The sequence below is a fragment of the Microtus oregoni genome, unplaced genomic scaffold, assembly GCF_018167655.1.
Source record: "Microtus oregoni isolate MIOR12 unplaced genomic scaffold, Mior012 000052F_000, whole genome shotgun sequence".
NCBI classification, from domain to species: Eukaryota; Metazoa; Chordata; class Mammalia; order Rodentia; family Cricetidae; genus Microtus; species Microtus oregoni.
Window position 1 is genome coordinate 5,180,001 of NW_024543812.1, and position 13,247 is coordinate 5,193,247.

General features: G+C 39.2%; 1 protein-coding gene across 3 annotated transcripts in view; it reads left to right on the forward strand.

Annotated features, from left to right (window-relative positions):
- The window catches only part of LOC121437339 (SLIT and NTRK-like protein 2), a 12,145-nt gene extending 602 nt beyond the window's left edge, over positions 1 to 11,543 (forward strand). Inside the window, exons 2-4 of one of the 3 annotated variants that reach the window (XM_041637213.1) lie at positions 3,578 to 3,628; positions 3,730 to 3,897; positions 4,121 to 11,543. In XM_041637213.1, coding sequence (XP_041493147.1) covers positions 4,164 to 6,704 — 2,541 coding nt within the window. In that variant the 5' untranslated portion in view covers positions 3,578 to 3,628; positions 3,730 to 3,897; positions 4,121 to 4,163 and the 3' untranslated portion in view covers positions 6,705 to 11,543. Of the gene's footprint in view, positions 1 to 3,402; positions 3,629 to 3,729; positions 3,898 to 4,120 lie in introns of those variants that run through there. The other 2 variants (XM_041637212.1, XM_041637214.1) reach the window with 2 other exon arrangements.
- Positions 11,544 to 13,247: the final 1,704 nt, after the last annotated feature.

A 13,247-nucleotide genomic window follows, 5' to 3' on the forward strand; every position in this document is an offset into this window, starting at 1 on the left:
TCATTCTTAGTGCTCAAGCCCCATGGCAAGGGCAGAGTGAGTGGCCTTCGCGGCTGGGAGGTCACCCCCTGGTATCAAGACTCTAGCCACTAAGGTGTAGGAAATGTAGGGCTACTCTAGGGGCTGGCGCTTAGTCCTGTTCCTTGCAAAGGATCTCTCCTGGGTCTCTCCGGAAAAGAGATTAGCATGGGGCAGCTCGCGGGCTAGAGAAAAATGCTGCCTGGTCTGCTGGACTTCTAAACTGGCTCTGGCCATAAGGATTGCATGGATGAAGGTGGCCTATATGTTTCAGCCTGGTCCTCTCCGTGACCTGTGGAAAAAGCTTGGGTGACCTGAGCCCAGCTCTAGCTGGTTAGTGACAAAGGGAGTGGGAGTGAGGCTGTGGAGTATGCATTTCAACTTCTCTCCCCTCAAGGAAGAGAGCAAGCATTTTGCGTTTTAAAGCATTTGCCCCTTCTGCTCTTGGTTTTCCCAATTAACCTGAACCTTTTCAGCTCCTTAAAAGGTCACTCTTTTCAGCGGTTCTTAGAGATACACTGGACCAAATGAAACTTACTAAAAACTGTTCATTGGGTTTGTGGCTCATTCACTTCTAGAAACAATCATGTTTCTGAAAGTGGCTATGGAAGCTCAGATACAGGGAGAAGATACAGTGGCAGAGTGAATTGACTCTTGCAGACAGGAAACCATGGATTGAAAATCCAGCATCTCAGGGTCCTTGGCGTGGCTCACCACAGCTAGATTACCATTAGATTTCTCTTATTGTGTAAGTGGTAAGAATTTCAAGATTCCCAAATTCCTCTTTTTCCTTCTCCTCTCCTTGCCTCCCCTCCTCTCCCTTTTCGTTTCCTCTCTTCTCCTCTCCTGTCCCCTCTACTCCCTTTCCCTCCCATCTTCTCTCTTCCCCCTCTCTCCTCTTCCCCTCCCTCTCTCCTCTCTCTTTCTCTTTCATTTCTAGAAAAACAATCTTGGTCTCCAAAGAGTCTGGAAAGCATTATCTATGTCTTAATTTTTTTTTTACTGTACTTGAAAACTAAAACTATTGGCATTAATTTTTGCAGTAAAAATGCCCCACTAAGTTTAGGTATGCAATTCTCTAATTCGTATTAAGCAGTATTGGGCTCTGAAGAACCCATTGTTACTCAGAGGCCCTCAGTTTTGTTTCTAATTTTAGTTTCTTGAACTTAACCAAGTCATTATGTCACCTGGTTGAAAAATGTCCTGATCTGTAAAATTATTCTGGTTTGTTAGATTTTGTACAGCTGTCACATTAGCTTTTACTTCAGTGAAATATAAACCAAACTAGCAAATGTTTCTTAAATGAAAGGCTGCGTGAATAAATCATATCTCCCTAGGAACACTGTCCTTTTAATATTTAGAAATACATAGAAAAGTTTCTCTTTCTTATGAAAGGAGCCTAATTTTGCTCACAAGAAATGACTCTGCTTGCATGTAATGATGCACCTGCAATAGAATGGGAGGCTATCTACTACTGCATTCTCCACTCCCAGGACTGCTAGTCTCATGGCTGCCCTACGGCTCAGGGAAGGACACTTAAGGCCCCAGAGTGCATAGATCTTGCTAAAAGCCGCCAAAGAGGAATGACAGCACGAAGGGAAATCTTGCCCATGGTCAAAGGCTTTTCTTGAAAGGAGAAAAAGGGAAGAGAAAAAGGCAGACAGATTGGGACAGATCACAGTGCCACAGGTGGCCTTATTGCTGACATTTATAAATTGCCCCAATCTTTTTGAGGGAGAAAAGAGGGTGTAGAAGCTACATGATCTTAAGACTTCTACTTAAATAGGGAGAGAAAGAGGGTAAATGGGAGAGAAATAGAGTAAAATGGTTTATTTTGCCTGTGGCATTGCCTATCTTTCATTTTGGCTAAGCAATGAGATTCTGAGTAAACTTTGCAGCAGATCTGAAGAGGCAGGGACAGAAAGGTGAATTGTTTTGTGGAATAGACACATTTAATCAGTTCCCTTTGTCACTTTTTCTTCCCCCGTTTTTTCGTGACTTCTCTCTTCTTTTCCATAAGAGGTTGCCTATAGCTCCTCCAAACAGGCATTATTCACACATGCAAATGGGTTCTCCACTTGAGATTCCTGGATCTTAGGGGTTATAATACATTAAGGAGTAAAGAGATAATGCAAGTAAAAATTCAACACCTAGCCATTTAGTAATGCTCTAGAAAGGTTATTTGATTGTAAATGTAATATCAAGACCCAGAAGACCAACGCTCTACCACCATTAGCAAATGGAAACAGTAAGATCCTAAAAGTACTGACAGGCATGGCCCTGGTATTCTGGTCTCAGCTCATGATTCCTTTTACACTTTTCTTCAGCAGGAGTCAGTTCTCTGGCCCTGCATTCTTCCCTCTTTTTAGGGGGTTGGTGGGTGGGATGGGGGTGGGGCTTCCTGTCTCTGCAGCCTAGAGGGCTCAACAACCCTTGCCTTGTCTCCCACTCCTAGCTGAGTCTCAGCCTGGCAATACTTTTCTGACACCCACTCCACTTTACTTTCCTCTAGGCAAAAAGCACATGTTTAAGCCTCATTATCTGGCTAAGTATAAACCTCAGAGGGGAGAAGCATTTTATTTTTGTTTGGTTCAGTCTACTAGTTAACGTTGAGTTGGCTTTCCAGAGTCCAAGCAAATAACTGTTTGCCTGGTTAGCACTAAGAATGTAATTCCCCAAGCACTGACACAGAGCTCTGTATGTAAAGTATTGATCCCCTAGGAGAACTCTTCTCACTCCCACACAGACACACTAGCACAGGAACACTTCCACTCTGCACCGAAAGCCTCTCAGCTAGCAGTCTGTCTAGCTGGCATCAGTCCAGTAGCAAGAAGTACCACACACATACAGACATATATGTTCTGGCCGAGTCTGCATCATGTCCTGGGAATCTGGCATGAGATCAGTTTTACCGAACAAGTCACTGTCCTTATGCAATGTGTAGTTGAAAGAAATCACTCAGGCTAGTTCGGATTAGGGGTGTTTCAGTGAGTCCAGCACTAAAAGGGAGCTGGGCCGCCTGCTTGTGAGAAACAAACTCCTGTTCAGAAGGAGCTTCTCTTGCCACCAGCCCGGCTGGAAATAGAGTAATTCTGAAACAACTGACGCAGCTGGGAATTGAGCTGTGCAAAACCACTCACAGGGAAGGGAAGCGTCTGCCCCCCCCCCCCCCCCCACCAAGTGCCCTGGATATTCTGCCCACACTCCTCTCCCCCGTGACGTCACCCCTAGTCCTGTCCTGGGAGCCTGCAAAACCTCTCAAATTCAAACTGCTAGACTCACTGCTGCTGCTGCCACCGGACTGAAAGCGCGCGCCCGCCCAGCCTCCGCTGTGGCAATCCCGATACAGTCTGCAAGACCTCCCTATGAAATCACACCCCCGGTTCCCTGCAGCGCAGCTCCCTTCTGCTCCAATCCTCCTCTTCCTCTCTGTCTGTCAGCGGGATTTTAAATTCCTGCGCACCCCCCTCCCTAATCAAATTAAATCAAGCAACACAAAACAGAGCATCCTCCTGCAAGCGGGATCTTCTTTTACTTTGCTCTCCCTCTCTTCCCGAAGATGCTAAACTACTGGTGAACTGAAGAGGAGGGGAACCCTATCTTCTGATGTGTGAGTACCCCCAACCCAGAGCTGTCTTTGCCGTCCTATTCTGTTCCCTTCGTCAGCCCCTGACTCATAATTTTCCCACCCACTCCCATTTTTTAATGCAGTTTTTAAAAAGTAAAGCAATTCCCACTGCAAGCCCAAGACGGGCGATCCGCCTGAGATTTCTTCAAAATACCCCAGGGAAAGAGGAGATGGGCCGGATTTAGTAGGACGCTGGATTACTAATGACTCCGCGGTTGGCTGTGACCCGCCGGGAAATCAGGTGCAAGCATGTGTGTTCCAGGACGTTTTGTGTGGGTGGGCTTGGGAAATGGGTAGGGAAAAAGAGAAGAAACTGCTTTGAAATACGCAATGATTTCTTTCTTCCTTGCTGCCTACCCCCTCACTCTACCCCTACCCCCACCCCCACCCCCGCCTCCTAGCTTTGCCATTTTAATCGGGCTTCCTTGTCTCTTTTTCCCCTGGATCCCGCTTTCTCCCTGTCCCTCACCCAAGGTTTGCCTGTAGGTACCTGAGCTAACATCGAAGGTGCCTAAAGATGCTGAGCGGCATTTGGTTCCTCAGTGTATTAACCGTGGCCGGGATCTTACAGACCGAGAGCCGCAAAACTGCCAAAGACATTTGCAAGATCCGCTGCCTGTGCGAAGAGAAGGAAAACGTACTGAACATTAACTGTGAAAACAAAGGATTTACAACTGTCAGCTTGCTCCAACCCCCTCAGTATCGCATCTATCAGTTGTTTCTCAATGGAAACCTCTTGACCAGACTGTATCCTAACGAATTTGTCAATTACTCTAATGCAGTGACTCTTCATCTAGGTAACAATGGGTTGCAGGAGATCCGACCTGGGGCATTTAGTGGTCTGAAGACTCTCAAGAGACTGCACCTCAATAACAACAAACTGGAGGTATTGAGAGAGGACACTTTTCTAGGCCTAGAGAGCCTGGAGTACCTCCAAGCTGACTACAATTACATCAGCACCATTGAGGCAGGGGCATTCAGCAAACTGAATAAACTCAAAGTACTCATCTTGAATGACAACCTTTTGCTGTCTCTGCCTAGTAATGTGTTTCGGTTTGTCCTGCTAACTCACTTAGACCTGAGGGGAAACAGGTTGAAGGTAATGCCTTTTGCTGGTGTCCTTGAACATATTGGAGGAATCATGGAAATTCAGCTGGAAGAAAATCCATGGAATTGCACCTGTGACCTACTTCCTCTCAAGGCATGGCTGGACACCATTAGTGTTTTTGTGGGGGAGATTGTCTGTGAAACTCCTTTCAGGTTACATGGGAAAGATGTGACCCAACTGACCAGACAAGACCTCTGTCCCAGAAAAAGTGCAAGCGGTGATTCTAGTCAGAGGGGCAGTCATTCAGACACCCAGGTCCAAAGGCTGTCCCCTACAATGAATCCTGCTCTCAGCCCAACCAGGGCCCCAAAAGCAAGCCGGCCACCCAAAATGAGAAATCGTCCAACTCCACGAGTGACTGTGTCAAAAGACCGGCAGAGTTTTGGTCCTATCATGGTGTACCAGACCAAGTCCCCTGTGGCCCTCACCTGTCCGAGCAGCTGTGTCTGTACATCTCAGAGCTCAGACAATGGTCTAAATGTTAACTGTCAAGAAAGGAAGTTCACTAACATCTCTGACCTGCAGCCCAAACCTACTAGTCCAAAGAAACTCTACCTAACCGGGAACTATCTCCAAACAGTATATAAGAATGACCTCTTAGAGTACAGTTCACTGGATTTGTTGCATTTAGGAAACAACAGAATTGCAGTCATTCAGGAAGGTGCCTTTACAAACCTGACCAGTTTACGCAGACTTTATCTAAATGGCAATTACCTTGAAGTGCTGTATCCTTCTATGTTTGATGGACTGCAGAGCTTGCAGTATCTCTATTTAGAGTATAATGTCATTAAGGAGATTAAGCCGCTGACCTTTGATGCTTTGATTAACCTTCAGCTCCTATTTCTTAATAACAATCTGCTTCGGTCCTTACCTGATAATATCTTTGGGGGCACAGCCCTCACCAGGCTGAATCTGAGAAACAATCATTTTTCACACCTGCCTGTTAAAGGGGTTCTGGACCAGCTCCCTGCTTTTATCCAGATAGATCTGCAAGAGAACCCATGGGACTGCACCTGTGACATCATGGGGCTAAAGGACTGGACCGAACATGCCAATTCTCCTGTCATCATCAATGAGGTGACTTGTGAATCTCCCGCTAAGCATGCAGGGGAGATACTGAAATTTCTGGGAAGGGAGGCTATTTGTCCAGATAATCCTAACTTGTCAGATGGGACTATTTTATCAATGAATCACAACACAGACACACCTAGATCACTTAGTGTGTCTCCTAGTTCTTACCCTGAACTACACACTGAAGTTCCACTCTCTGTCTTAATTTTAGGATTGCTTGTTGTTTTTATCTTGTCTGTCTGTTTTGGGGCGGGCTTGTTCGTCTTTGTTCTAAAACGTCGAAAGGGAGTGCCAACTGTTTCCAGGAATGCCAACAACTTAGATGTAAATTCCTTCCAGTTACAATATGGGTCTTACAACACCGAAACAAATGATAAAGCTGATGGTCATGTCTATAACTACATCCCCCCACCTGTGGGTCAGATGTGCCAAAACCCCATCTACATGCAAAAGGAAGGAGACCCAGTAGCCTATTACAGAAACCTGCAGGACTTCAGCTATGGCAACCTGGAGGAGAAAAAAGAAGAGCCAGCCACACTTGCTTACACAATAAGTGCCACTGAGTTGCTAGAAAAGCAGGGCACACCAAGAGAGCCTGAGCTGCTGTATCAGAATATAGCTGAGCGAGTTAAGGAACTCCCCAGTGCAGGCCTAGTCCACTATAACTTTTGTACCTTACCTAAAAGGCAGTTTGCCCCTTCATATGAATCTCGACGCCAAAACCAAGACAGAATCAATAAAACCGTTTTATATGGGACTCCCAGAAAATGCTTTGTGGGGCAGTCAAAGCCAGACCACCCTTTACTGCAAGCTAAGCCGCAATCAGAACCAGACTACCTCGAAGTTCTGGAAAAACAAACTGCAATCAGTCAGCTGTGAAGGGAAATCATTTACAACCCTATAGCATCAAAGGATGCGCTTCAAACTGTTGGAAGCACTGTGTTTGCTTTTGTTGTGCTCTTCCTTCCCCAGTGCTAATGGGAGACTGAAAGCAGTTTGGAAGAGGGGTGAAGCAATGATACTGCTCTTGCAAGCTTTCCTTTAAATTATTTTTCTCTTATCTCCCACCTCCACACCTCCCCCTTCTTAGGAACCATCAGTGAACATGAATGTTTCTACACTGCATTTTTTCATAGCTATTATTTAGGTTTTGTTTCTGTTTTCTTTCTTTTCCTTTTCCCAGTGTGGGAGTGGAAAGAAATAATAGCGATTGAAGGAATCGTAGGTAAAGTTTTCAAATGAGAATATTTTGTAGAAGATCTCCAAAGATCTTTTGGAACTACAACTTCTTTTGTAAATAATGATCTATGGTATTGACATCTTCAGTTACCAAGAATAGGCCTGGGCTTAGCTACTTTGTGTTAAAGTGCCTTTGCACTTAAGTATATTACTTAAACGTTGCTTTTAGCTTTGAAAATGAAAAGTATTTTAATGTGTTGTATTTTTAAACTCGAAATCAATGTAAGATAGATCTATATGTCAGCTATATTATGTCAACATACAGTTTGCTTGAGTTCTAGAAACCAGCCTGTCATCAAACAATTCTAGCTTAGGACTTAATAGACTTAAATGTAAAATATTTCCTTTCTTCTGGGTTTGTTACAAGTGATTTTATTTAAGTCAAGAAAGGGGATTTAACAGAGGACTAAAGGTAATAAGCCACCTCTGTCAGGATTAGCAATTCATTAATAAAATATATTTAACCCAATATCAGAGTGAATTGAACAATTAATGCCCTCCCATAAATCATTATTTTACACTAACATGATCAGTGTTTTAGATTATTTTCCTAGTTAATAGTATATTACACAACTGGTAGTATATTTTTTCTGCATCAAATTAGATATTTTTATATATTTAAATGAAAATCTGTATTTCTAACTTTTTAATTGAAATTAATATTTTTTCTGCCCATTGCAACATTTTCTATATACACATACCAGTAGAGGCCGCCACACACCTCATTTAACCAAGACACAAGAGCCATTTAATACATTGAAGGAAGACTTCAAAGGTAAGATGAAAACTTCCCACGTAATTTCTCTGCAAATTCAAGACAGCAGAGATAAAATTGCATATGTTACATTTTATTTCTTTGAAGATCAAAAATTAGACTCAAAATTCCTTTCAATTTTCACATTTTCTGACAAAGGTAGATTTTCCTCTTGACTTTAATTGAAGTGTTAATGAGGTGCTATCAAATCTTGTCCTATTTGCATCTCCAAATTCATTAATAGTTACCTAAACTACAGCAGTAAGCATCTTTTCCCCCTTTTTTGCCTTCTTTGGGTATGCTTTACTTGAAAATTTTTAGTTTGAGCAAGCCTTTAATTTTGGTCTTAGCAGTCAATTATTTTAACTAACCAACTCTATATAACATTTATGAAGCCTTATTAGATTGTAAATAATTTTTAGATGCAAACATTATTGTAAGATTTAAACAAACAGCCTTTCTTTACAACAAAAAATAGTTTTGTTTTGTCTATTGTAAATCCTTATGCAACTGGGATGGTGATCCGCATATAAAGTAGTCCAGCTTTTCAATTCCTTATTAAAGCAAGTGATGGCGTCTGAAAGAAGCACACTGTTTCCTTTTCATAAATAGGTTACTGCACATAATAATCCTTTATTATCATGTGGAGATTGAAGTGGATCCTGATAACTTACTTTTAAAGCTTTAAAATGACAAATAGTGCTTTACCACTATTAACAATCCATGCTACAGGCTTTCAATTAGAAATTACTTAAATCCAAATCATTTGGATTAATAATTAATGGTGCAAAATGGACTTTTTAAACAACGGAAGATAATTGTGTCCATATATAAAAGTAAAGGATACTATGGAAAACAAGGTTTTAACAAACTGAAATCCCGGAATATCTACAGTGACTGACTTATATGTTCACTATTTACTTAAAAGTCAATATTGCCATTTACATCCATTAACTCACAATTGAAAATGGAGGTCAAAGTGATTTACACATGTGTTAATACAGAAATTTTAAATTTCCTACAAAAGGAGCTAGAGTACTGATTTGTTGGATATGGAGATAACTCCTGGAAACCACCTCATCTTTGAGTGACATATATAATATCGGAGGCTTAAAATTTGTTTTTATTTGGTATAATGCTCAATGCCTAATACAGAGGCAGATATTTGGGGAAGTCATGAAGGCAAATCAGCATACATCATATTAAAGATAGTTTCGAGCTTTAACTGTGACAATATGTTAATGACATGATTCTACTTCAGTGTTTGTTCTTATTTTCCTGAAAGTAAAACATCCATGTTAATAACAAAATTAGTTCATTAATCTTAATGAAATATACTTTACTTCTCATTCATTTTCATGATTTTTAAAGAGGCCTCCTGGAAGAACTCAAATCCATAATCTCTTTAGCTCATTAATTAGTATTTGCTTCAATATTTTCATGCTTCTAGATTTTTTTCTTTATTTACATTGAGTTTTATAATTAAGTCTTTCAGGTATGATCTAAATGGTTTCATTTAAAAATATAATAGCACATTTTGTGTTTTAATCTTTACTATCAAATGCAAGCATAAGCCCTTCAAGTTTTATTGATTTATTGGCATTTCCACAGGTTATATTCTGATTTTCCTTACAGTATTAAGCACTTCAAACCTATTTTATGTTAGGATTTTTATTTTTAACTCCTCCAGCTGGATTTTTAAAAAAATTTCCCTTACTGTTTCCAGGCAGATTATAATGAGTATGAGCCTAGCAAAAATGATTCCAGACAAGGTAGTGACATTGCTACGATCTGCTTGGAATAGAAATAGATGTCTGGCCCTACAATTGTCAAATAGCAATTACTCTAGATTTTAGTACTTAATTAGTTGCTTTCATGACTTCTGCATATACCACCAGTGAGTAAATTGTACAAAAGTCTCAAAAATACTATTCCTCAGCCTTGACACCATTGCCAAGGGTGTTTGGTTTGGACTTAGGCCAACCTGTGTGCCTTCTTTCCTCAGGCATTTGGTGAGTAAGAAAAAGACTCTTCAATATCCTCTTTGTCCTCTGACTTATAAGGTGACTTAATTTTTCTAAATAATTCCGTATCATAAAGGGCTCAATATTTTACAGATTTTTAAAATATACAAAATAAATCAGAGGGAGATTCTGCCATTTCTCAAACCCTGAAAATCCTTTTATGATATTACACATTCCAGAAGCATACTAGATTGAATGCTAGAGTGAACAACGCCTTCCAAATGGTTCTCTTACTCAATTTGTTTCTTCATTCATTCATTCATTCAGGCACTCATTCAATACATCTGGAGTGTTTTCTTCCCTGATGCCTGGATCTGCTGTGTGCTGAGGAGCCACAAATATATATTAGACAGGCTCTCTAAATGCCTCACTCCAAGCTTTCACCCCTGCTCCCACTGTTACTAAATCCCTTTCTCCCCACAGATCTCCCAAAGTTGGCAAAGAGCTTAGTACACAATAAAAGAGAGTTTTACCTTAATGCAAATTACCCCCAGGTAAGTAGTGGGGACAGCAATAGAATGCAGAAGGTTTAATTTTTAAATTCTCTGGAATAAAATGTCAAATAGATAAATAATAAGTAGACTGGTTACAATGTAAGTGCTATTAACACATCTTTGCAATTATGTACTTAAAAGGAGAAAGATACCACTAAAATAAAATAAATCACAGCAGATTGAGAGAGACCCAACGTTATGGCCTGATGATAGCTATATATTTGCGCTATCTACATCTACTTTGTAAAGTTGAATACCAAAATTGTAAATATAAAAATAGCTGATGTACTTCAATTTTATGGAATATTTATGTTTTAGAGACAATGTTTACTTTCTATCTTAGTGGCTTAAAGGGTAATCTTTCAACTCACATGCCATTTAGCAACACAAGAAGAGACTTAATTATGTAAGAGAGATTGAAGTACTTTGTGAGGGTCTACTTTGCTCCTCAAAACAGTGGTGGGAAAAGTAGTGTAAATTGAAGTTTTATAAATCAAATTGTATTTTAAGTGCATTAAGGGAGCTGCCATTTAAATAAAACTTGGGAATCCCTTTATGAGGCAGAAAATCATTTTATATTGCAAACAACCACTCTGTTTTGTATGTTTGGATTTTCAATATCAATTTTGCTTAAAACCAAGCTCACATGCATAATAAGAGTATGTTTTGTCAGTGTTGCTTGTGCTGTCTTATTTTTTTGGTTGCTAAGGGCTTATACTTGAAAGTGTTGCAGTTTAATGTGAATTGAGCTATCTACACTTTTATGATGGCACAATGGCATTCCTGAACGTCTGGACTAGCAAGACTATTTCAATTCAATTGAACACAGGACTCTTGCTCAGCAGCAACTTCCCTCCCAAAACCTTGTTTCTGTAGAGGGTAGCCTGACTCCTGTATTCATGTTTTATGAAGTGCTTAGAGATACAGGATTTATAAAAAAAAATATGTTACTATGTAAACATACTGAATTGCATGTGTGTTGGAAATTTCTAGCAGTATTTTAGCTTGACAGTATATGTACAAATTCTGTTAGACTTAGTTGCAAATAATTGTCTTCATGTTATTGGAATAAATGGCAAATGAAACAATTTATTATGTAAATAGATTCTTGTGCCAAATAGTGACAATGTTTAAGAAAACAAATGACATATTTTGGACTGTCAATAGACAAAATAAATTACTGAAAATGTGATCAAGTGATATTGTATTTTATTGGATAAACTGTTTAGTTATTTTATGCTGTAGTTAGCTTTCAGTTAATAAATAAATATTCACTAAAACACACATTTTGGATTAGTTAGAAAAGTTTTTGGAGCCTTTTTTCTTTCTTTCTTTCTTTCTTTCTTTCTTTCTTTCTTTCTTTCTTTCTTTATTTATTTATTTTTGAGACAGGGTCCTGGTTGTACTGGAACTTGCTATATAGACCTGATTGGGCTCAAATTCAGAGATTTGTCTGCCTATTCCTCCTGTGTGCTGGAAGTAAAAGCCTGCACAATGATGCCCAGCCATAGTTTTTGAAATCTTGAGAAGAATTAATGACAAATGTGAGAGCTGTCCTCTTTGCCTTGGTATATGCTGTTCTAGTGTTGAGAAATGAACATTTTTATTCTTTAAATGATATGTTTTTCATGTTTGCTATAAAAATAAGCTTTAAAAATATTAATATTTCTCCATGAGTATTTGTTAGTATTATACTTGAAAATTAAAAGCAAACAATATAACGAAAACAATTCAGATACATGTCTTTCTAGGAACTAAAACAATATTAACTGACTTTCCAGTCCCCATGCCACACACATACACTTCTACATTGAATTCGTTTTTCACTATATTTTTCTAATATCGTGAATGATCTAACAAATTCATATTTTACAAAGTAAAAGAATGACTGACATACAAATCGAAATGCTATTAATTGTGTTCCTTAACATGAAGCGAAGAGAAATGAGAAGAGAGATAGTAATTTGTTCCTGTGATGATGGTGATGTTTTGAAAGTAACTACCTTGCCTACTTGTGTTTGGCTAAAGAATCAAAGCATATCTTCCAATATATACTCCAGTATCAACTGTGTTTTGGGACATTTTGATCATGACAGAATATTGACAAAAACTAGTATTCTAAGGTACTGTCTAGTTCAAAAATTGACTACCAGACAGCAGTATGAATTCTTAATTCTTAATGAATTCTCTCAGAAGTAAAGCCTCTTTTCCTTCCCTATTGTTATCACTTGATGATAAAAATGCTTTAGAGAATGGATAGGTGAATGGTTGATATGCTGTTTCTCAAATGAGGACGGAAGAAAACGTTGACACCCAGAGAATCTACTTTCATAGTGTAGTAAAAATTGATGATTGACTGTTTTAGGAACTCAAATATTAAGTTGTAACAAGTTTACAGAGTATAAGTAACACACATACACATACACACACAAACATACTACACATAACACATGGCTATAGAAGAATAGGTTATTAGGCAGCAAAAAATTATCAAACATTTACATAAAGGGAGCTTCAAGTTTTAGTGAGACTATGATTTGTCTATTGAATCCAGTAATATCATTCTAGAGCTCAAAGTAGTTTTAATGATCAGATATGGGACTGCTCTCTTGCTGGCTGTTGGAAGTGAGTGATTATGAGTTGAATAAAAATCCACTTTACAAGATCGAATGATAATGTTTCCCAGAGTTTGATTGGCTTGCTGTCATGTTTTCACAAGAGTGGAAAAAGAAGAAGAAATCAAAATCCTTTCAGAAAGTTCTGCTTTTCAAAGGTTTTTGAGGGTCTGATTAAAAGCATTAATTAACCAAATAAAAATCAATCAATATTTGGCTCAAAATTTCCTTTTGTCCTGCAAAAGAATGTTATTAAAAAAGAAGTAAATGTTCTTTGCTCCCCCACCAAAACACCT